We start from the raw sequence: 22,128 nt of genomic DNA, 5'->3' as shown, positions 1-22,128 counted from the left end.
ATAGATGTGCTGTTCAGAGTTCTGGAAGTTTTATTTTTCACAATAGGTGTTACGAGGATGATTTTTTAGAATAAAAATGAAATTCAATAACAAAATTTAAATTAACAAATAAAATAATATAAAACAATTAATATCTAGAAACTCAACCTAAAAATTTTAATTTCCAAAATTGTATAACTAGGAACAAAAAGAACATAAATTATATCTTACCAAAGTAGAAAATCCAAATAACTTGAAAAATAAAATTTAAAAAAAAACTAAAAAATCATAAATTTGGAAAAAATGTAACATTTTCTTTACACAGTTTTTAACAACAATATAAAAAGTTAAAATTACATGTTCCAAGATTAATGTTCATTTTTTAATTGTTAACAGTTATTATTTTCATTATAATTTCTACACATATGTCATATATCTCAAACATGTTGTAAATATTTTTATTTTCATAAATTGGTTATTTAGCAGTGTAAGTATTTAATTTTATTTAAATTTTATCATTTTAATAAATTATTTTACTTATTTTTTATAATTTAAGAAACATATGTTATATTTTTATAGAAAATAAAAAAACTAAACAAAAACAAATTTTAAATATATTTTTCTAATACTAAATTTAATTAATTAGTAACTTGAAAATTATTAACCAATTCTAATGATATTTTAAAATTTATTAATATATTAATTTAAAAATATTTATATTCATGACTAATATTTATTTTTAAAACAGAAATAAACTTAGTGATAAATATTATTATTTGCATGTATGTCACATCATTTAAATATTTAATTTTAATAATTATAATAATTATAGTATATATATATATATATATTTATTGGAAATACAAATGAAATATTAGTTATTACTTGTGTAATTCAAATATATTTATAATAAATTTAAAATTTTATTTAAATATATTTTATTATAAACCTAAAAAGCAGCATATACAATAATTAATGAATTTAGGTATATTTATATTAAATTTAAAATTTTATTCTAAGAGAGAATGACTAAACGTTTTTGATCCAAACTTATTGGTAAATATTTTTTTAATATTTGATACACAAACTAATTTTTTAGAGAAAATAAAAATATATAATATAAATATATACATATATATATATATCCTTTTTATCCTTTTTAATTAGATCATCTAAGCAAGTAACGTACCAAAAAATGAATCATAAGCACATGATTTCTCAAAAACAACCAAGACTTTAGGTAATTATCTATACAAAATTAAAAATCAGCTGGGTATATGACTTCATTCATCGTCAAGTGCATATGCCTCTGGTTACATATTAGTTTAAAAATTGAGTTGGTGATAATGAAAGATACTACTAAGCTACTGCAAAATATTTTTTTACTTCAAATAATGTGAAAATATTTTTTTGAAGTGTGAAAAATACTTAGAACACAGATTTTGGTCTAAGGCAATGTCATAATAAAGTTTAAGATATCAGGTACAAAACAACGTTAATAAACATCTTTTAGCGTTCAAATAATCGGCATGCAGCAGTTAAGAACCTTTTAATAAACTATTTATCTGAATGTCTAAGTAGATTTTATAAAAGTTATTCTATAAAAATTATTTTGTTCCGATCCGATTTTTAGAATATTGTTTTCCAAAAATTAAAGTTGGTTCAAAGACACAATACATAATCTTTCAATTCTATGCAGTTTCACATACTTAAAAAAAATATTTTTTATAAGTTTACAAAAAGAAATATTCTTAAATGTATACTTAAAACATAAATTTAAAATACATAATCCGCGCGTAGCGCGGAGAAAAAGATCTAGTATTAACTAATGATGAAACAACGACAAAACCGAGATGCTACATCTAACATATAGAGACAAAAAAAAAACACTTAAAGATCATTGGAAATAACCGAGATCAACAGCTCTACAGATACATTACAGTGTACAAAAATGGGTTTAGAACAATTATCTTTAAGTCCCCATGACACAGAAAAATCACTATTTTATTTGATATGGATGTGAAAACAGCAAAAGCACTTATCAAAGGAAGGAATGAGACCATTTTGCATCTCTACCTTGTGTGGTTTGAACCAGAGTATCAAGAACATTTTTTCCATCCTCCAAAATCTAAGGGAGAACCAGTATCAGGCTATACTACAGCAACATAACCCCAGGAAACCAAAAAATAAGATAAAATTTAATTTTGCATCCATCTCAGGTAACAATACAAATGGCTATGGTGACTCATATGGTGGACGGTTCAAGAAGAAGACTACTGAGATTTAATAACCCTACTGAAATTTACATGTTCGCCATTTGAACCTATCAAGTATTATATTTTTGCAAGAATCTGAACTTATCAAAAACAATCAAAAACTTACTTGATAGGTTCAGATTCAGGCCATTAAATCTCAGTATTCATCGATTGACCTGTTCACAATTTCTGTTCTTAATACTCCATGGCTAAGCGTTAAGAAAAAAACAACCCAAAAATGAAAACTGAAGGAATCACCTTGAAAGAAACTCTGGTTGCATGGTCAGGTTTTGTGTCGATTGTTGGGGAAAGTCACACGGCGCAGCGGAAATACTAATGGTCGTGTTCCCCTGACCTTGTGCGAACCTGTGAGGAAAATACTTCGACGATGGCAAGATATCAAAGTTGCGATAACTAAATGAGAAACACAATTTTTACGTGGAAAACCTCCTCGATGTGAGAAGGAAAAACCACGGGACCGTAGTCCTCTCAAAAATCCACTATATAAATGGTATGAGTACAACCACGTCCTCCCTGTTCAACAGCCTGAACAGAACAGAGAGTTTAGCTACAAAGAGCTATCTCCAACACAAACAACAACAACAAGAGAGCAACACAAAGCTTCAAAACCGGCAGCAACCAAACGCCCTCAGCTCACAAAGATTCCGGCTTCCAGAAACTAATCCAACCGTACAAATCCAAGATAAACAAGTCGAAAATACCTCTGCCAAATTTCAGCTCAATAAGAGAAGATCTCACCGTTGGATTTACCAAACACCCAAGACTGCTCTGCTGAAGAACTATGGCGACCAGCTTCAAGAAAACCCAGACAACAGAAGATCCAACCGTTGAAATCCAAATCCCTTCGGTGAACCTCTAACCCACTGACTGAAGAAGCTTCCCACAAAATATCAGCCCGATCAGGATCCGTTTGACCCTCCAAATCCAGTCTTGAAAACACCTTACGAGTTTTCTCCTTCTCTCTCTTTTTCTCCTTTCTCTCTCTCTTCTTTTTGTCAAAACTCTATTATTATGTGTCTAGTGACAAAGGGGGAACATTATTATTTCTTAAGTTCACCCCAATTGGTCCTCTCCATCTAGGAGGGACCCAACAAACTCCCCCTCCGACTAGATGGAAGAGACAACCATTCCGGCTATCTCTCGGCATACCTCAAGCTTCCCCCTCGGTAATGACTTCGTCATCATATCAGCTCCATTATCATCCGTATGAACTTTCTCAAGTTCCACTTCCTTGGAAGCAACCACATCACGTATCCAATGATACCTCCTCTGAATGTGTTTTGACTTCGAATGAAATGTAGAATTCTTCCCGAGACAAATAGCGCTTTGACTATCACAAAGCAACACATACTTTTCTTGCTTGAAACCGATCTCTTCACAGAAGTTCTTCATCCACAACAACTCTTTACAAGCTTCAGTTGCGGCAATGAACTCTGCCTCAGTGGTAGATAGTGCAACACACTTTTGCAGCCTTGACTGCCATGCCACAGCTCCACCCGCAAATGTTACCAAGTAACCCGAAGTAGACTTGCTAGAATCAGCATCTCCCGACATGTCAGAATCAGTGTAACTGACAAGCAATAGCTTCTTACCTCCAAATGTAATCTTCAAATCAGAAGTCCCTCGGAGATATCTCAAAATCCACTTCACAGCATTCCAATGTTCTCTTCCCGGATTGGAGAGAAACCTGCTGACAACTCCAACGGCGTAGGCTAAATCCGGTCTTGTACAGACCATGGCATACATCAAACTACCCACTGCAGAAGCATATGGAACCTTCGCCATATCTTCCTTCTCCGCATATGTCTTCGGACTTTGTTGACTGCTCAGTCTTAAGTGTGGAGCAAGAGGAGTACTCAACACTTTAGACTTGTCCATGTGAAACCGCTTAAGTACTTTTTCAATGTACTTCTCCTGAGATAAGTGAATCAGCTTCTCACCTCTATCCCGAATAATTCTCATACCAAGAATCTGTTTCGCTGGACCCATATCTTTCATGGCAAAGGACTCACTGAGCTGCTCTTTCAACTCCTTAATTATGTCCATATTCCTGCCCACAATCAACATATCATCGACATACAGCAACAAGATGATAAAATCATCCTCACCGAACACCTTCACAAATACACAATGGTCTGAATCAGTCTCTGCATAACCATGCTCCCCCATAACAGACTTGAACTTCATGTACCACTGCCTTGGTGCTTGCTTCAATCCATAAAGGCTTTTCTTCAAGCGGCAAACCAAATTTTCTTTGCCCTTTTGCACATAGCCTTCCGGTTGTTCCATGTAGATCTCTTCCTCCAAATCACCATGAAGGAAAGCAGTCTTCACGTCCATTTGCTCAACCTCTAGATCAAGGCTCACTGCCAATCCAAGTACAACCCGAATGGATGACATCTTCACAACAGGAGAAAAGATTTCATCATAATCAATTCCCTTCTTTTGGCTGTAGCCTTTCACAACCAATCTAGCCTTGTGTCGAGGTGGCAAATTATCATCCTCATGCTTAATTCTGTACACCCACTTATTAAGCAGAGCCTTCTTGCCCTTAGGCAATTCCACCAACTCAAAAGTATGGTTCTCCTCAAAAGAATCCATCTCCTCATCCATGGCTCCAAACCACTTATCCTTGTGTTCATCCTCCAAAGCTTCATCATAGCTTTCAGGCTCTCCCCCATCAGTAAGTAATACATACTCACTAGGATCATACCTTGTCGACGGTTTAAGACCTCTCTCGGATCTTCTAACAATAGTGGGTTGGTTCTCAGCAGCTGGTGTCTCACCATGATCGTCACCATGATCACCACTACCATCTTCATGTGCGGGAGCATCTGCACTGGGTGTATTATCCTGAACCTCAACCTCAACCTCACCGTGAACCGATGTAGAAGGAGTAGCCTCTGTATCGATCAAACCCTCAAAAATCTGAGTTGTCTTTTTGGACTTGTCAATGTCCTTAATCGTTTGATCTTCCATAAACACAACATCTCTGCTCCTTACGAGCTTCCTCTCAACGGGATCATAAAATCTGTACCCGAACTCATCATGACCATAACCGATGAACACACACTGCCGCGACTTCATCTCAAGCTTCGATCTATCAACCTTGGGAATATGAACAAATGCCTTACACCCAAAGACCCTCAAGTGACTGTAAGAAACATCCTTACCAGTCCAAACCCTCTCTGGAACATCACCATCCAATGGAGCACTTGGTGACAAATTCAGCACATGAACCACCGTGTTCAAAGCTTCTGCCCAGAAAGTCATCGATAAGCCTGACTGTGAGATCAAACATCTCATCCTCTCGACAATCGTTCGATTCATCCTTTCAGCCAACCCATTTAACTGTGGAGTATGAGGTGGCGTGAATTGATGCCTTATTCCATGCTCTTTGCAATAAGCATCAAATGGTCCAAGATACTCTCCACCATTATCACTGCGGATACACTTCAGCTTCTTCCCCGTTTGTCTCTCAACCAATGCCACAAAGTGCTTGAAATATCCCAGCACCTGATCCTTCGTCCTCATAGGAAATACCCACGACTTCCTTGAATGATCATCAATAAAAGTCACATAATATGATGCGCCACCAAGAGATCTTGTCTTCATTGGACCACACACATCTGAGTGTACCAAATCCAGTACCTCGGGTTTCCTAGAAGGTGCGGAAGACTTGAAAGATACCCTGTGTTGTTTTCCCGCAAAGCAATGCGAACACTTCTGTAGGTGCAAACCAGAGATTCCTGGAATCACCTCATTCTTAGACAACACAACCATTCCTTTCTCACTCATGTGACCGAGTCTCTTATGCCATAGCTCCATGGCATTATCATTCTCCACCGCATTAACAACATCTTTGGAGACCTTAGCCTGCATCCAATAGAAAGATGAAGACTTCTCACCTCGAGCCACAATCAAAGAACCGCGAGAGAGCTTCCATTTACCACCACCGTGCAAACTGAAATAGCCCTCATCATCAAGTCTTCCCGTCGATATCAGATTCATCCTAATATCAGGAACATGCTTAACATCCTTAAGCACCAGCCTAGTACCAAGACTAGTCTCCAAGCAAACATCACCAATGCCAGCAACCTGAGCCATCGCATCATTCCCCATCTTCACAGAACCATAATTACCCGTAGTATAGGTAGAAAACAAATCCCGCTGTGATGTAGCATGAGTAGTAGCTCCACTGTCAATCACCCAACTGGTGTCCTGGCATGCGACATTAATGGCATCACCCTCAAGAAGAATGAGAAACTGATCTTCGGTGAGAGTCACCCGATCCACCTTTTCTTCTTGATTTCCTTGCTGCTTGTTTTTCAACTTCCAGCAATCCTTCTTCATGTGCCCTTTCTTATGACAGAAATAGCACTCCATATTTGCAAATCTATTAGACTTGCTCCTGCTCCTGTCTTGTCTCTCTTGGGATCTCTACTTGTACTTCTCCCCCTTGACTCAGTAACAAAGACATCTGAACGCGAACTGCTAGCATTCGACTGCCTTCTTGCTTCCTCATTAAGAACACTGTTCTTCACTGAATCCATCGAAATAACACCTTCCGACGCGGAGTTACAAAGAGACATCCTGAAAACCTCCCAAGAGTCCGGTAAAGTACCGAGAAGCCACAGACCGTGAATCTCATCATCAAACTTGATGCCCATATCAGACAACTTGTTGAGCAATCCCTGAAACGCATTCAAGTGATCTGTCATCGGAGTCCCCTCCTGATACCTCAGCTCAATCAACTTCTTGATCATGTACATCTTGTTGTTTCCGGTCTTCCTAGCATATAACTGCTCCAGCTTCTTCCACAAAGAACGAGCATCCGTCTCAGTCTCAATATGATGCAACACATTATCATCTACCCACTGCCTTATCAACCCACACACTTGGCGATGCTGCAGCTTCCACTCTTCATCCGTCTTCTTCTCAGGTTTCTGCTCCTCGAAGACTGGAACATGGAATTCTTTAACAAAGAGCAAATCCTCCATCTTGCCCTTCCATAGATGATAGTTAGCACCATTCAAGCTTATCATCCTGCTCATATTTTCCATCTTTCACACAAGCAAATAACAACCCAAAGTTATCAAAACCAAAGCTCTAAAACCAGAAGCTCTGATACCACTCTGTTGGGGAAAGTCACACGGCGCAGCGGAAATACTAATGGTCGTGTTCCCCTGACCTTGTGCGAACCTGTGAGGAAAATACTTCGACGATGGCAAGATATCAAAGTTGCGATAACTAAATGAGAAACACAATTTTTACGTGGAAAACCTCCTCGATGTGAGAAGGAAAAACCACGGGACCGTAGTCTCAAAAATCCACTATATAAATGGTATGAGTACAACCACGTCCTCCCTGTTCAACAGCCTGAACAGAACAGAGAGTCTAGCTACAAAGAGCTATCTCCAACACAAACAACAACAACAAGAGAGCAACACAAAGCTTCAAAACCGGCAGCAACCAAACGACCTCAGCTCACAAAGATTCCGGCTTCCAGAAACTAATCCAACCGTACAAATCCAAGATAAACAAGTCTAAAATACCTCTGCCAAATTTCAGCTCAATAAGAGAAGATCTCACCGTTGGATTTACCAAACACCCAAGACTGCTCTGCTGAAGAACTATGGCGACCAGCTTCAAGAAAACCCAGACAACAGAAGATCCAACCGTTGAAATCCAAATCCCTTCGGTGAACCTCTAACCCACTGACTGAAGAAGCTTCCCACAAAATATCAGCCCGATCAGGATCCGTTTGACCCTCCAAATCCAGTCTTGAAAACACCTTACGAGTTTTCTCCTTCTCTCTCTTTTTCTCCTTTCTCTCTCTCTTCTTTTTGTCAAAACTCTATTATTATGTGTCTAGTGACAAAGGGGGAACATTATTATTTCTTAAGTTCACCCCAATTGGTCCTCTCCATCTATGAGGGACCCAACATCGATGAAGCCGGATTTGAAAACATGTTGGTATGAGTTTCCAACGTGACTGTTCCAAGCTTGACAATTTTCTCCACAACTTCAACTCTTGACAGGGGTTGTGCTAGCGCGTTGTAGAACAATGCCTATCAATAAATAGTTTCAGTGAAACCACATAAACGTATCGACATCATCAATCAGATAAATGCATACAACCAACATCAGTTACAATGAACAAACCTGATGCTCAAAGAAACCTCTCATCAAACTGAAGGTAGCATATGCGTCAAGAGAACTCATAATATGTAACCCCAAGAGCTTACATATGCATTATCATGGCACCTGCAAAATCCAAAAGCCGAAATAGATTCCTTAGGAGTATGAATATGTGAACAGAACATGAAGGAAATCCTTCACAATTTCATGTAAACAGACATGAAACATTAACATGAATAAACTCAAGATACTTTTCTATTAATCATGAATCTAAGAATAGTTAGCGTCAATCAATATATGAAACAGAGTACTGCAATGTTATGTGATAGCTTCAGCCTCGGGAGAAAAGACAAAACTCTGAAGTCATCGACGAATGTAACTATTCTAACCAAAGCTACGAACTTTATGCTAATTCCAGAAACTTAATGCCAAAACTGGAAAGAGAGAAGACAAAGAGATTACTGACAGTAAAGGAAGAAGGTGAAGGAGAAGGGAAACTGGAGATCCATTTTTTGCTGGGATAAAAAACCAAAAACAATTAACACAGAGAAGCCGAAATTACCTTGGCGTCATTAAGGAGCATGTCGACTCCCATTAGCTCGCCGCCGCTCTTAACATCACTGCTTCCCAGAACCTAAGCAAATATGTTTACTTTGTTGTTTCATAGATTCAGAAGATGGTCTTGAGAGGTGGAAAGCGTACCTTTTTATACCCGTAAAAACACTACCTCTAAGAAAATTAGCACACATTGAAGTGTAGATCGTGGCTAAAGGATTAATGCGATAGATCTGGAATCTGTCTCGTTTTGATGGATGAAAAGAAGGTGAAAAGACTTGATCAAAAGTCAAAACCCCAAACGAACAAAATCATCATGTCACTTCTGCATCTCAGTCTCTCTAATGGCGGATATAGGAGATTGTGATAAACAGCAGAATTAGGGTTAGAGGCATATTCCATTTCATCGGACCGAATAAACTGTCCAAAATTTCAGCTCAAACACACGTATAATGATCAAGCCCATCATGCAACAAATTAAATGAAACAGTGAGTTTCATGCCCGGGACACGTATCAACGCTGTCAAGAGCCAATTTAATGACGTGGCGGCGCAAGAAGGAGGGAGTAAACCCTTATATATATAGATAGATAGATACATTCCACTTGCAATGTTTTAACAGATCTATGAGTTTAAAAAATTCATCCTAGTAATTAACAGCGACACGGGATGGAACATAATAGAAACCTCGTCGAGATCCATGTCTATTTCAATTCATCTAAGTGCTTTGGCAATTACTTCAAGCTTCAGCTGGTGATCTCTTGCTGGATCACTCAGCTTCTGAATGATATAAACTAAAACATTTGATAAGTACAGTAAGATGAAACCAATTAAATCAGAAGAAAGCAAATAACAAAATAATTTACTTGTTCATCTTCAAAGCTCCAATTGCAGACAACTCTTTAACTCTCTTCCTTCACTCTCCCTTTTTGATTTTGACACAAGACACATGAAACTCAAAGCGACTCTCTAAGCCCTCTGTCGTATTAACCCTCTTTCGATCTCACAATTAAAACTCAAAAATCCCAGAATTTGAAAAACTAAGATTCCTCATCTCTTTCTCTCGATAACTTGAGAAACACTTGGGGTTTAGAGAGAGCATAAGTCCTAATCATAAACTGCATGATGTTTAAATAAATGATGTGTTGTTTTTATTAAGAAATCATGTAGTTTACAAAATAATCAAAACACATCATTTTGTTTTAACAATACAACTAAAGGAGGGGCTGTTACATTAACACAAGTGACTTGGAGGGTTTATACATTGAATCAATAATTGAGTGGTTTCTATCCAAATGAAACATAATTGAGAGGTTTTGGCATTAAAAATCCGACATTATAAATGCAAGACAAGACCAAAGACATAGGATAAGATCAATCCGAACGTGGTTTTAGTAAGCTAGAGACTGGTTTCTAGATCATTATCACTATACTTGTACCCGCCGAGATATGATTATGAGAAGTGTGACTTCAGCATTGAGAGAAATTAGGCCAAAGGGAGTTGTTCGATCGCTGGATATAGACCTCTCAAATCGTTCACTTGCACAAGATCTTAAGAAGAAACATGGCATTTGTTGTCATGTCATCATGACATCTCTTGAGTTCTTGATATTGTCATGTTTTATTGGTTTTAATTTATCTGGTCAAACAAACTTCTTTATTGTCTATTTGATAGTAGTTCTTGTGAGGTTTTTTTTTTCAAAAAAGTTCTTGTGAGCTGTATGTCATTAATACATACTTCTGGTGTGAATAATTTGATTCTCTGCGCATATTGATAAAATGGTAAAGTACAGTGTTCGATCTGAGATTTCTCTAAAATTTTGGATGAAGGTACGTATACTATTAACATGTAATAACGTATGATAAAACTGCAGAATTCTATAATATCAATGCAATACGTAGAATAGAGTTACAATATCGTGAAACAAAAAAAAGCCGATATGCTATTCTATAAGTAATTTAAAAATCTATAACAAAAAGCATAGTTGAAAGTAGTAACTTATAATAGTTAAACATTAGAATCAGGCGTCTCAGAATGGGGACAACACTTCCTAATTAAACAGGGACCATACAAGTACGAAGCGAGAGCCAAGATAAGAACACCCAACACCGTGCCGATCTCTGCTGTCAAATTATACCAGTTCATCTTCTTCTTCTTCAAACCAATCGTTATTCTTCTAAACTTTGTTTTTCTTCTTCTTTTTCTCGTGTACGATTATACTTATATACATGTATTATCAACGCTAGCTTTACAATTTTTTTACTAAATACCTCATCACAATTTAGTAAGTTTACATTTTTCATTAAAAGAAAAATAACTAGGAAAAACTGAATCTGACATTTTGTTTTCTTTTTCACAATTCTTACATTTTGTTATTAGTAAACATTAGAGTGTTTACATTTACGGTTCTTTTTTTTTATTATGTCACGCGCATACACGATAATTTTCTTTCTAAAACACTCAAAAAGCTGAAATTGTGATATTCACTACTAGAAAAAAATATTATTTTTAGATATGTATACCACTGTTTCCTTTTTTTATTCCCATTAGTTCTCTTGCTTATATATACATGTTACCATAAGCACCCAAGTTTATATAAATTGGACGAGTGAATACTGGCTTAACCAATAACGCAAGGCAACAAGACCAACCACATAATCAAGACCGGGTTTAGGTAAACCAGAGAGCAGGCTCCTCGTCAAGTATCATTTACTCATTAGCAGCATTTGATCAGGTTGTAACTTGCAACGACTGTAAACTAAGCTAAACCAAAACATTGAAGAGGATCAATCGCCACTGCTACTATCCAAGAGATCTACAAGAGTAATCTTTCCATTGCTGCACCGGTCGAGTTCATCAAACTGTTTTGAGATCGGTGTTATGTCTTTATCTGTTATTTTCTCCATCTCCTTGAGTTTGTAAATCACATACTCTGCTTTACTACAAACACACAAAAAAAAAACAAAAGATATATCAGACTAGAGCTAAAGATTCATTAGAAAGTTAAGGAATGTGTCAAAGAATGAGTCACATACCTGATACCTGGCACAACCATTGTTATCAATATCAGCAGCAAAGAACTGAGAGACAGACATTGTCTCACACAGCACTCTCTTAGTCCTCTCCCTATTCCTCTTATCAACTCTCGCCTCAGCCAAGTAAAAGAAAGCCCGAGCCACGGCTAACGTAGACACAAGCAGCCATACCGCAGCGAAAAGCCTACCAGGCAACGTCATAAACGCCCTGTCTCCATACCCAACAGTAGTAACCGACATAACGGAGAGATAAAACGAATCCAACCAATCAATCTTCTCAATAAAATGCATAATCCCAACACCAAGAGCAATGCATAAACCACAACACCTAACGCCAACGCCACTTTCAACCTAATCCTCATCCTTCCCTTCTTCACGTCGATTATATACGATCTTCTCTTATCAGGCTCCTCCCTCCGCTTGGCAGAGTCTAACATGTAGCTCTCTTGAAGGTCAAGAACGTAAGAGACCATCCCGCTAAGCAAAATATCGATAAAACCAAACCCAACGAGAACAAACATGATCGAGAAGAGCTTAGTAACAACACTGTTTGGTGTGATGTCTCCGTAGCCGATCGTGCACATTGTAACGATGCAAAAGTATAACCCATCGACGACGGGATGGGTTTGATTCACTACGTAGTGGTCACGGTTCAGCCAGTAGATAAAGACGCCTAAGGAGAGGTAGACGACGAGTAGAGTAAAAGCTTGTCTTACTACAGAGCGTGATGATGGCTCGAGATCGGTTTGCTGATGTATTGGGTGGCGAAGATCGTTGATTATGGCCATCGCCGGCGCGGTTTTGGATCGGTGGAGTGGATGGCCGTGATGCTGTAGTCAAAGGTAAGTGAGTAAAGATGAACCGGCAAGATATGTCGTTTTCACAACCAATCTCACATGATGTGATTCTCCTCCTAACGATTAGATAAAGTACATCATCAAATTAATTATGTGTGAGACACCCAAACATAAACACATGATTAGCTGTCTTAATAAATAGTTAAATCATTATATAGTGTGATCTTGCTTTTATAATCCATGCCTCTCAAATAGCAAGGACTGGCCAGGGTTAACTGAGACAGACTGGTTCAGACCAGGACCGGTCTGGACTAAACGATCACTAGCGTGAAATCTGGTCTAATAATAGGATGTCAAGACTGAAGAGTTTAAAGAGTAAAGACAAAAAGAAAAAACAAAAAACAGAATTTCAGTTACTATAAGGTTTGGTTAGCAAGTCAACAAACCAACCATTAAAAGTCTTTAACAAAACCCCCTCATAAATCTTATTAGCCAAACATGCAAACACACACAACACAATTTCCATACACTACAAGAAAACATCGGTATTCTGACGGACATTCCGACGGAAAATAAAATCCTCGGAATATCCCGAGCAATTTCCGAGGAAATTCCGAGGAAATTCCGAGGAAACACAAAATTTGGTTTCCTCGGAATATACCGACAGAATTCCGAGGAAATATCAATCCGTCGGAATATTCCGAGGAAATTCCGAGGAAAAATATGTTCCTCGGAAAAAACCGATGAATTCCGAGGAAATATTATAGCCGCTGGAGAGCCGTTGGGGGGATTTTACAAAATTCCGAGGAAATTCCGACGAACTAGCCGTTGGCGTTGGAATTCCATCGGAATTTCCTCTGTCTGTCGGCAGGATTTAAACTATAAATACAAGCAGTCCCCTTCCTCTTCATTCACTCCATATCTTCATCCTCCCTCTTACTCTATTTACACACGAATTTGATTCATAAAAAATATGTCTTCTTCAAATTATTTTCGTTCTTGGATCGATCGACCTCATTTGGATCCGAACACGAGATTGCTTATGGAAGAATACCAACGAGGTATAACCGAATTCATGGGGTTAGTTCACCGACAACCGGAAGCAAAAACAGGTATGTTAAGATGTCCTTGCTCTAATTGTAAAAATAGAAAGGTTATTAAAGAGTGGGATGTTTGGACTCATCAATATTTGAGTGGGTTTACACGAAGTTACAAAATTTGGTATCATCATGGGGAAACTGATTATGAACATGGTAGTACTAGCGAACCTAGTGTATACCAAGCCCCAAGATGAGAAAATTTGAGTAGATTGAGTGGTCAGTCAGTTTGAATCCTTTGAACATTCTTAAAAGCATGGATGTTGTTGGTTGATCAATGTTTGTGGCTTTTCCATGTTTCACAGCCTGCAGTTGATAGCTGAAAGAATGGGACTCAGATATTAGTTATTTGGTTTATCTAGCAAGGCAAAGCTGAATACGAATTAAAAACTACTCAAAACACAACCAAATAAAGATCGATCGATGCGTTTTTGTACAAATAAAGATCGATCGATGCGTTTAAAAAAAGGCTCCCAAGATTTTGTTCGATCCATCGATGGGATAATCTAATCGATCGATCACATTGTTACGCTTTGGTCCATCTTAGTGATCGATCGATGCGTTTTCTGACATATATCCATCGATCGATCCGTTTATACAAAAACTTACAAGATTTTCCGAGGACATTCCGAGGAACGCTTGAGATTCTTGATCGATCGATGGGATAATCTAATCGATCGATCACATTGTTACGCTTTGGTCCATCTTAGTGATCGCTCGATGCGTTTTCTGACATATATCCATCGATCGATCCGTTTATACAAAAACTTACAAGATTTTCCGAGGACATTCCGAGGAACGCTTGAGATTCTCGATCGATCGATGGGATAATCTAATCGATCGATCACATTGTTACGCTTTGGTCCATCTTAGTGATCGATCGATGCGTTTTCTGACATATATCCATCGATCGATCCGTTTATACAAAAACTTACAAGATTTTCCGAGGACATTCCGAGGAACGCTTGAGATTCTCGATCGATCGATGGGATAATCTAATCGATCGATCACATTGTTACGCTTTGGTCCATCTTAGTGATCGATCGATGCATTTTTGGATATATATACATCGATCGATCCGTTTATAAAAAACGTACGAGATTTTGTTACCCCAAACCTTGTTTCCTCGGAAAAGCCTCGGAGTATTCCGAGGAAATTCCGAGGAACACCTGATATACTCTATCGATCGATGCGTTTTGGTACATATATCCATCTATCGATCCGTTTAAAAAAAAAATTGACGTATTGAAACCCCAAACACTAGTTCCTTGGAATTTCCTCGGAATATTCTGACGGAATTCCGAGGAAGAAAAGGGTTTCCTCGGAATTCTCTCGGAATAATCCGAGGAAATTCCGAGGAAATAGGGTTTTTAAACCGAAAACAACGTTTTGCGGTTTGAATAACACCTATATAACCCTTATTAAGTGTCTTACGTTCATTATGAAGTCAAAAATTTGTTCCTTACCGTATAATTAACACTTTTCCGATTGTATGAACGAAATCCCACAACATAAGAGAAACACTTATACCTTTTAATGAACGGTAAAGGGAATACTTTCAATTAGTTTTGAAATTTGTTATTTCATGGTTTATGCTCATATATACAAAGAATCCTCAATGGTATGCATTACAATTGTATAAGGAATGAAATACGGCAAAAAAAATTGATGTTTTGAAACCCCAAACACTAGTTCCTCAGAATTTCCTCGGAATATTCCGAGGAAATTCCGACGGATATTCCGACGGATATTTTACTATCCGTCGGAATTTCCTCTGAATATTTTCATTTTACCGGGCAAATATTTCGCGAAAATTGAAATTAGAATTCCGACGGATAATATCCGTCGGACCCTAGGTTTTATAACCACGAGCCCCTTCTTCTTCTCCATTTCTCTCTTCTTCCTCTGCGCGACTCCTCTCTTCTCTCCGGCGATTTCCCCCTGAAATCCGACGATATCTCCGGTGATCTCCCACTTCTCTTACACAAATCATGTAAGGACCCTATCCCACTCTCTTAGGTTCTATTTGTTAGGTTTTTGTGTAGTTTTGATAGATTTTTGTTAGGGTGATTGGTTAAGATTGTGATTTGGTTGTATAATAGGTTTAGAATTGTGATTTGGTTGTATACTTTGTTTTGTTGAATTGATTTAGAATTTTTTATAATTTTTTTATTTTTTTTTTGTATTTATAAAATCGATTTTTGTATATAAAATCGATTTTTGTATTTTACAAAACGATTTTTCTATATAAATTCGATTTTTTGGATTTTACAAAATCTTTTTTGTATATAAATTTGATTTTTTGGATTTTACAAAAATATTTTTAATATCTATAAAACTTTTTTTGTGATTAAAAACTATTATTTCGGATTTAAAATATTTTTAATATGTATATATATATTATTAAAACTATTTTTTGTAATTATTAAACTATTTTTATTTATTAAAACTATTTTTTGTTATTAGAACTATTTTTATATATTTATTAAATATTTTTAGTATCTATAAATCTTTTTTTGTGATTAAAAACTATTATTTGAGATTTTTTTTTCAAAAAAAAATTAATTTATATATTTAGGTATTTATTAAATATATTTTTTTAATTTACAGGTCTCATGATGATCAGACCCGGCCTCGACAGCGTCGTGGTCGTGGTGGTACGGGGAGCTAGTCTCGGGATTCCAGCCATTTTCAGGATTCTCCTTCGCCAGCAAATGATGGAGATGATGCAGAGGATGTACCCGAACGAGGTGTTCCCGGACGTGCCAGATCCGTAGTTTTTTTTTTTCCAAAAACTCGCAATGTTTTATTTTTATTTGTGAAACTTTGAATATTAATTAATATGATTTCAATTTTAATTTTAATTTTAATTTTATATTTTCGAATTTAAATTTCAAAAATTTTATTTTTTTAAAAAAAATAATATTTTTTACATTCCGAGGAAATTAATTATATTTTTTACTCGATCGATCGATGCGTTTTTGGACATATATCCATCGATCGATCTGTTTATAAAAAAACGTACAGAATATACCGAGGGACATCTTCCTCGGAATATACCGAGGGACATGTTCCTCGGAATATTTCGAGGAAGATGTCCCTCGGTATATTCCGAACGTTTTTTTATAAACGGATCGATCGATGGATATATGTCCAAAAACGCATCGATCGATGAACTTCCGAGGAAATATCCCGACGAAGTTCTCCCTCGGTATATTCCGAGGAGATTTCCGACAAACTAGTGATCCTCGGAATTTCCTCGGAAATTTGTTTCCTCGGAATTCCGTCGGAAAATTCCGAGGGATTTCCGAGGAAAGAAGAAATTCCGAGGAATTATTTCCGAGGACTTGTTTCGTCGGTATGTCGTCGAAATAACGTTATTCCGACGAAATTCCGACGATTTTTTCCCTCAGTATCCTTGCTGTTTTCTTGTAGTGATAGTTCTGAATCAACTCATCGCTGTTCAGGAATAACAAACATCACAAAAATAAAAAAGGAAAGAGAAAGCAAGGCATGGAGAGAGGGGTTTTGCTTTTGATCACTAGTTGTTATTGGGCCATAGCTGTTCTTGAGTCTGCCTAGACGCCTCTCCAGCACTTTGTTGATGATGCTGATGCTGATGTTGATGATGGAGTTGGTCCAGTGACATTAAAGCTTGTTGAGACAGCTGTTGCTGGTGCAGTTGTTGGGCTTGAACGAAGCCGGGAGGCTGCATATTTGGATTAACACTGCAGATGTAAACTTCGCCACTGGGAGCCACACGCATGTGTGGTAGTTGCCAGGCAAATGTGTTTTCGTTCTGCGGATCAAAACAAAAGAAAGAACCTACAGGTTTATAAGGGTTGCAAAATAGATATGGCCACAGATATCCAAAATTCTTCTAACCAAAAGCCTAACAAAAATTCACCTTTTAACCTTTATAAACATGGAAACTCACTAATTTTTCACACCAAACGGAGCCAAAAACAAAATTCCAGTTCTAATTCAGCATAAACCAAACCATACAAAACAAAACCAAACCAAACCAAGAAAAGAACTAGAACTTCAGATGCTCACACCAACAAAACAATATATTGGTTTACCTGCTGCTGCTGAAGTGATGAGGCAGAGGGAGGAATAACCACAACTAGAGGAGCCTGATGGTTACCAACAGGAAACCCTTGCTGAAAACCCGGATGCATGTAACCATGGGGCATGAATGGATCACATATGAAGTTACCATGATGCCCTAATGGCATCCCATGTTGATTAAAGTATGGGTGTAAGGCGGGATGTTGATAAAGAGCTGCTGCTTGTTGTCCTCCACCGGGAGGAGATATACTCTCATCTCTTAGATCCTGCAAGAAGAATTTTTTGTAAGCAACTGGTGTCAAATAATTTATATGGTTAATATCTTTTAAATGAAATTTAGATTTCTTAATGGATTTTAAAAGGAGATATTTACCATTACGTTGGTGAAGAAGCGGTCAAGATTCTGCATATATGGATCTTTTTGAGGAGGTTCTTCATGATGTGCCGCTTCTCTTTCAGAATCTGATGAAGCATGGTAGTTTCTAGCGGTCGAATCTATTTGATAGGATGTTTGTTCATCAGTAGCATTATATCTAAGTTCTTCTTCCCCTCCATAGAAGTTAGTGTCATGTTGTCTGAAAGATGAATCCTCCTCTGTCTCTTGCGTGTCCTCCAAGTTATAATTAAAGCGACTACTAGCTCGGCCTGATCCTATCAAGCCAAAGCTACCAAACCTCAAGTGTGACAATTGCGCAACCTGGTCTAGATCAGGATGAAATGCAACTTGATTTGTTTTCGTCTTGAGGACCTCATCATCCATTTCAGACTCATCCACATGTTGAGGCTCGCTAACTTGGTCGGCATGTGTTTTAGGTTCAGCAAATGGTTTCAAGAGAGAAGGCACTGGATCAGAAACATCTTGCATCTCAAATGAAGACCCTTCATCTTTCAAAGGAGCTTTGCTTCCACTCTCTTTCTTCTCAAGTGAAGACCCTCCATCTTTCAAAGGGGCTTTGCTTCCACTCTCTTGCTTCTCAGTTGAAGACCCTTCGTCTTTCAAAGGAGCTTTGCTTCCCCTCTCTTGCGTCTCTGATGAACGAGGCACACTGACTTTCTTCTGATGAAGAGGCTTACCCATTTTCACAATCTCAGCCATAGTTTTCTTCCCGGGGTTAGCTTTGGCCCAAGCGGATTGATACGCTGGTGCTGGCAGCAAAGAGGAAGAAGCTGCACCAGTTGGACCCGTTGGTGCTGCTTCCTTAACTTCAGCGTTTTTAGGATCACTACAAAAGCAAAGGAGTTAAACGACACACACGCATGATTTAAACGATGATAAGACCACATGAATAGATGAGAACCTGTTTGGTGCTGAAGAAGAGTCAGCCCAATGGTTACGTGCTCCCTTCCCTCTTTGAGCAAATCTTGTCTCTGAACCAAAACAGATCAGCAAGTTTAGAAATTGGTTCGGACTATCAACCACAACTAAGAGAAGAAAAACATAACCATATTATTACCATCGGAGTTAAATTTGTTGCCGCCACCTCGAGCAGTGTTGTAACTGTACTTAGCGCTGTTTCTAGCTCCACGATTTGGGATTCCACGTCTCGATGACTCTGCTTGATCTTTTGTCTGACCAAAGAGACAAAACAAGAAAGAAATGAGTCGAAATGGAACTAGTCATCTGAAAACTATAACGGCATTATAATAAACAATCTGCAATAACTAACGTCCCTTTTCTTCTTGTCTCGCTTGCTCTTCACCTCTTGAAAAGCATCTGAAATGTTTGAAACCAAACAGCATTATAAGAAAGTCAGAATTGAACAAGTAGAGAAGTATAAAAAAAACACATAATCAATACCAAAAAAAAACTAATTTTATATACTTCCATAATCAGGTAAAAATGAAAATCAATGTTCTAAATACAGTGAAACCGCCAAAACTATAATTTTTTTTATTAGTTTATAGAGATATTAATTTATCGATATACTAACTGAACCAAAAACTCGATTTGAGACTATAAAATTATATTATTTTATAGAGATTTTTAGTGTATATTAATTTATAGAGTATTAATTTAAAGAGGTTATACTGTATTGGTTTAGGCAGACGCCAATCGGTAATAACCAAAACTATTTTTTAAAAATCCGATTTAAATGGTTCTAGAAAATCCAAATCGGTTTAAATGGCCACATATCATTTTAAATCAATCCAAATTGGTCTAAATCAATCGAAATTGGTATAAATCGGTTAAATTTCCAGTTTGGTTTTCATGTACTTTTTAGTTGTTTTTAAATCACATTTTTAGATAAATTAAAAACAAATAAAAAATATCAAATTGAATTATGATCAATTTAATTGTATCATCATCTTTATTTTCAGTTTGCCTATAATCAAGCGGTGATCCTTTCTCCCCAACTTTTTTTCTTTATGCAAGTTCACATATTTCATATTTGTTTGTGTTTTTATTTTGTAAATTCAATTTTGTTTTATATTTACCAAAACATTTGTAATTAAACGCTGGAAAATTTATATCTAATGTTAATATAAAATGCTAATTAAAAATTATTATTTGCAAATGTCTAAGCCCGTCGAGGTCCCCTAGGCGCTAATCATTAATGTCTATCTATTTTTACGAAAATTCACCCGCGAAGCTACAAAAGCTTGAAGGAAAGAAGAAAGACGAGAAAAAACCTTGAGAAATGAGACGAATAACGGTTTCGTTAGGATCCATATGGCACTCCACAAGCATGGTGTAGATCTCTGAGTCGGAACAGTTCACGATCTCTTTCAAACTCTGAATCATCTTTCTAACGCTGCCTTTAGAGCCCATTTTCACTCTCTCTCTCTCTCAAAAACAGAGATCAGATTCGAAATCAAAATGCTTTAAAGTCAAGCTTCTTTATTCAAGCTTGTGATTTTCAATCGTAAGCTTCGAATATTGGGGAAAACTCGTCTTTTATTCTTGCGCTCTTCGGGTGTGGGGCTAATAATGGCTTTAGAAGACTAAAAGATTTGAATTTGGAAACAATGTAATAAAAATGGTGATTTAGACAAAAATTATGTATGTATATCTAGGAAAAAATATTTAGTAGATTCATTACTTTTAAAAGATATTCTAATAGTTTTACAAAGTCCACTCGCCGAAGCAGATTCATGGAAAGAATATGAATTCTTGTTTTTAATGTAATGGATATATAAAACAAATATATTATTGCGGCCCAACTTAAATAATACACGTAATATGGGCCTGAAGTTTATAAAGCTTGGTTTTTCAGAACGGATTTTAGAATCAATTACGTTGTCTATCTGGTCGTTAAGTTAAGGCAAATATTGGTAGGAACATAAGTAAAGTATGAGTACGGTTATTTAAAAGGATGCATAGTATTAACAAGTATCAGGAAACCATAAAACTGAGTCAAATACCAAAAACAAACCAGCAACCGTAGGTTTTTATATAATTCTAGGACTGGTTGAAGTTTTTTATCTCTTTATAAGCGAAACCACAATCTATAACATTTTTTTTATTTTTGTTACTTCTATTATGGCCGGCTCTGTGATTTGAGGTGGCTGATGAAAGATTTTGAGGAGGAAAAAGAAGAACCAGAGTTCAAAAGGAAACTTCTTTTTTAGTGCTGCCGTAAAAATATTGTCTTCAGAAAATTATATTGTCTTTAACATTTTTGGCACGAGTCTCTTGCCTTTAATACTCTTGGCAAAAGTCTCTTGCCATCGAACTTTCTGGATTGTGAAAAATTGTCCATACTTGTTTTCCGAAGTAAAACCTGATTGAATAGTTTTAACTTTTGTGCCTCTGAACCCCATTCTCCCTTTTATCTGAAGTATACATAATCGTTTGCAATCACTTGAGCTCCACCTAAACTTTGCAAGGATACTATTTATTTTTTTACATGCTTCCTTGGTTAACCTGAACATATTCATAGAAAATATAGACATTGCTAGTGCCCCTACTTTCAATAAAACTTCAATCCCACATTTTTATTTTTTTACATGCTTCCTTGGTTAACCTGAACATATTCATAGAAAATATAGACATTGCTAGTGCCCCTACTTTCAATAAAACTTCAATACCACATTAACAATGTGACAGAAATCTATGTTTTCACTCTTATATTACTGCTGCTCTTACTTTATCTGTGATATAGGTACACAGTTTGCTTCTTCTGCTCCCAAATTGCTCCACTACAAGAAAACATATTTTTTACGAGCGCTATATTCC

General features: G+C 36.9%; 1 protein-coding gene and 2 pseudogenes across 1 annotated transcript; all 3 read right to left on the bottom strand.

The window, feature by feature from the left end:
* Positions 1-893: 893 nt before the first annotated feature.
* Positions 894-9,145, bottom strand: LOC111210642 (annotated as a pseudogene).
* LOC125591662 lies at positions 8,462-13,403 on the bottom strand (annotated as a pseudogene).
* Positions 13,404-17,210: 3,807 nt separating this feature from the next.
* LOC106430620 (GBF-interacting protein 1-like) lies at positions 17,211-21,023 on the bottom strand. Its single transcript, XM_048765963.1, has 7 exons — positions 20,583-21,023; positions 19,619-19,665; positions 19,406-19,520; positions 19,250-19,319; positions 18,325-19,174; positions 17,963-18,217; positions 17,211-17,679 (listed from the first exon to the last, which is right to left on the bottom strand). Exons 1-7 carry the CDS (start codon positions 20,719-20,721, stop codon positions 17,422-17,424), a joined length of 1,734 nt encoding a protein of 577 aa, XP_048621920.1. The 5' UTR covers positions 20,722-21,023; the 3' UTR covers positions 17,211-17,421.
* Between the last annotated feature and the right edge of the window lie 1,105 nt (positions 21,024-22,128).

This window comes from Brassica napus, chromosome C8 (assembly GCF_020379485.1).
Source record: "Brassica napus cultivar Da-Ae chromosome C8, Da-Ae, whole genome shotgun sequence".
Taxonomy (NCBI): Eukaryota; Viridiplantae; Streptophyta; class Magnoliopsida; order Brassicales; family Brassicaceae; genus Brassica; species Brassica napus.
This window is presented reverse-complemented; position numbering and strand designations above follow the sequence as displayed.

Coding starts and splice junctions, on each gene's coding strand:
- LOC106430620 (XM_048765963.1), bottom strand. CDS start 20,721: ATGGGCTCTAAAGGCAGCGTTAGAAAGATGATTCAGAGTTTGAAAGAG. Junction 19,521..19,618: donor GAGACAAGAAGAAAAGGGAC/GTTAGTTATTGC, acceptor CTCTTTGGTCAG/ACAAAAGATCAAGCAGAGTC. Junction 19,175..19,249: donor TCTTCTTCAGCACCAAACAG/GTTCTCATCTAT, acceptor TTGCTTTTGTAG/TGATCCTAAAAACGCTGAAG.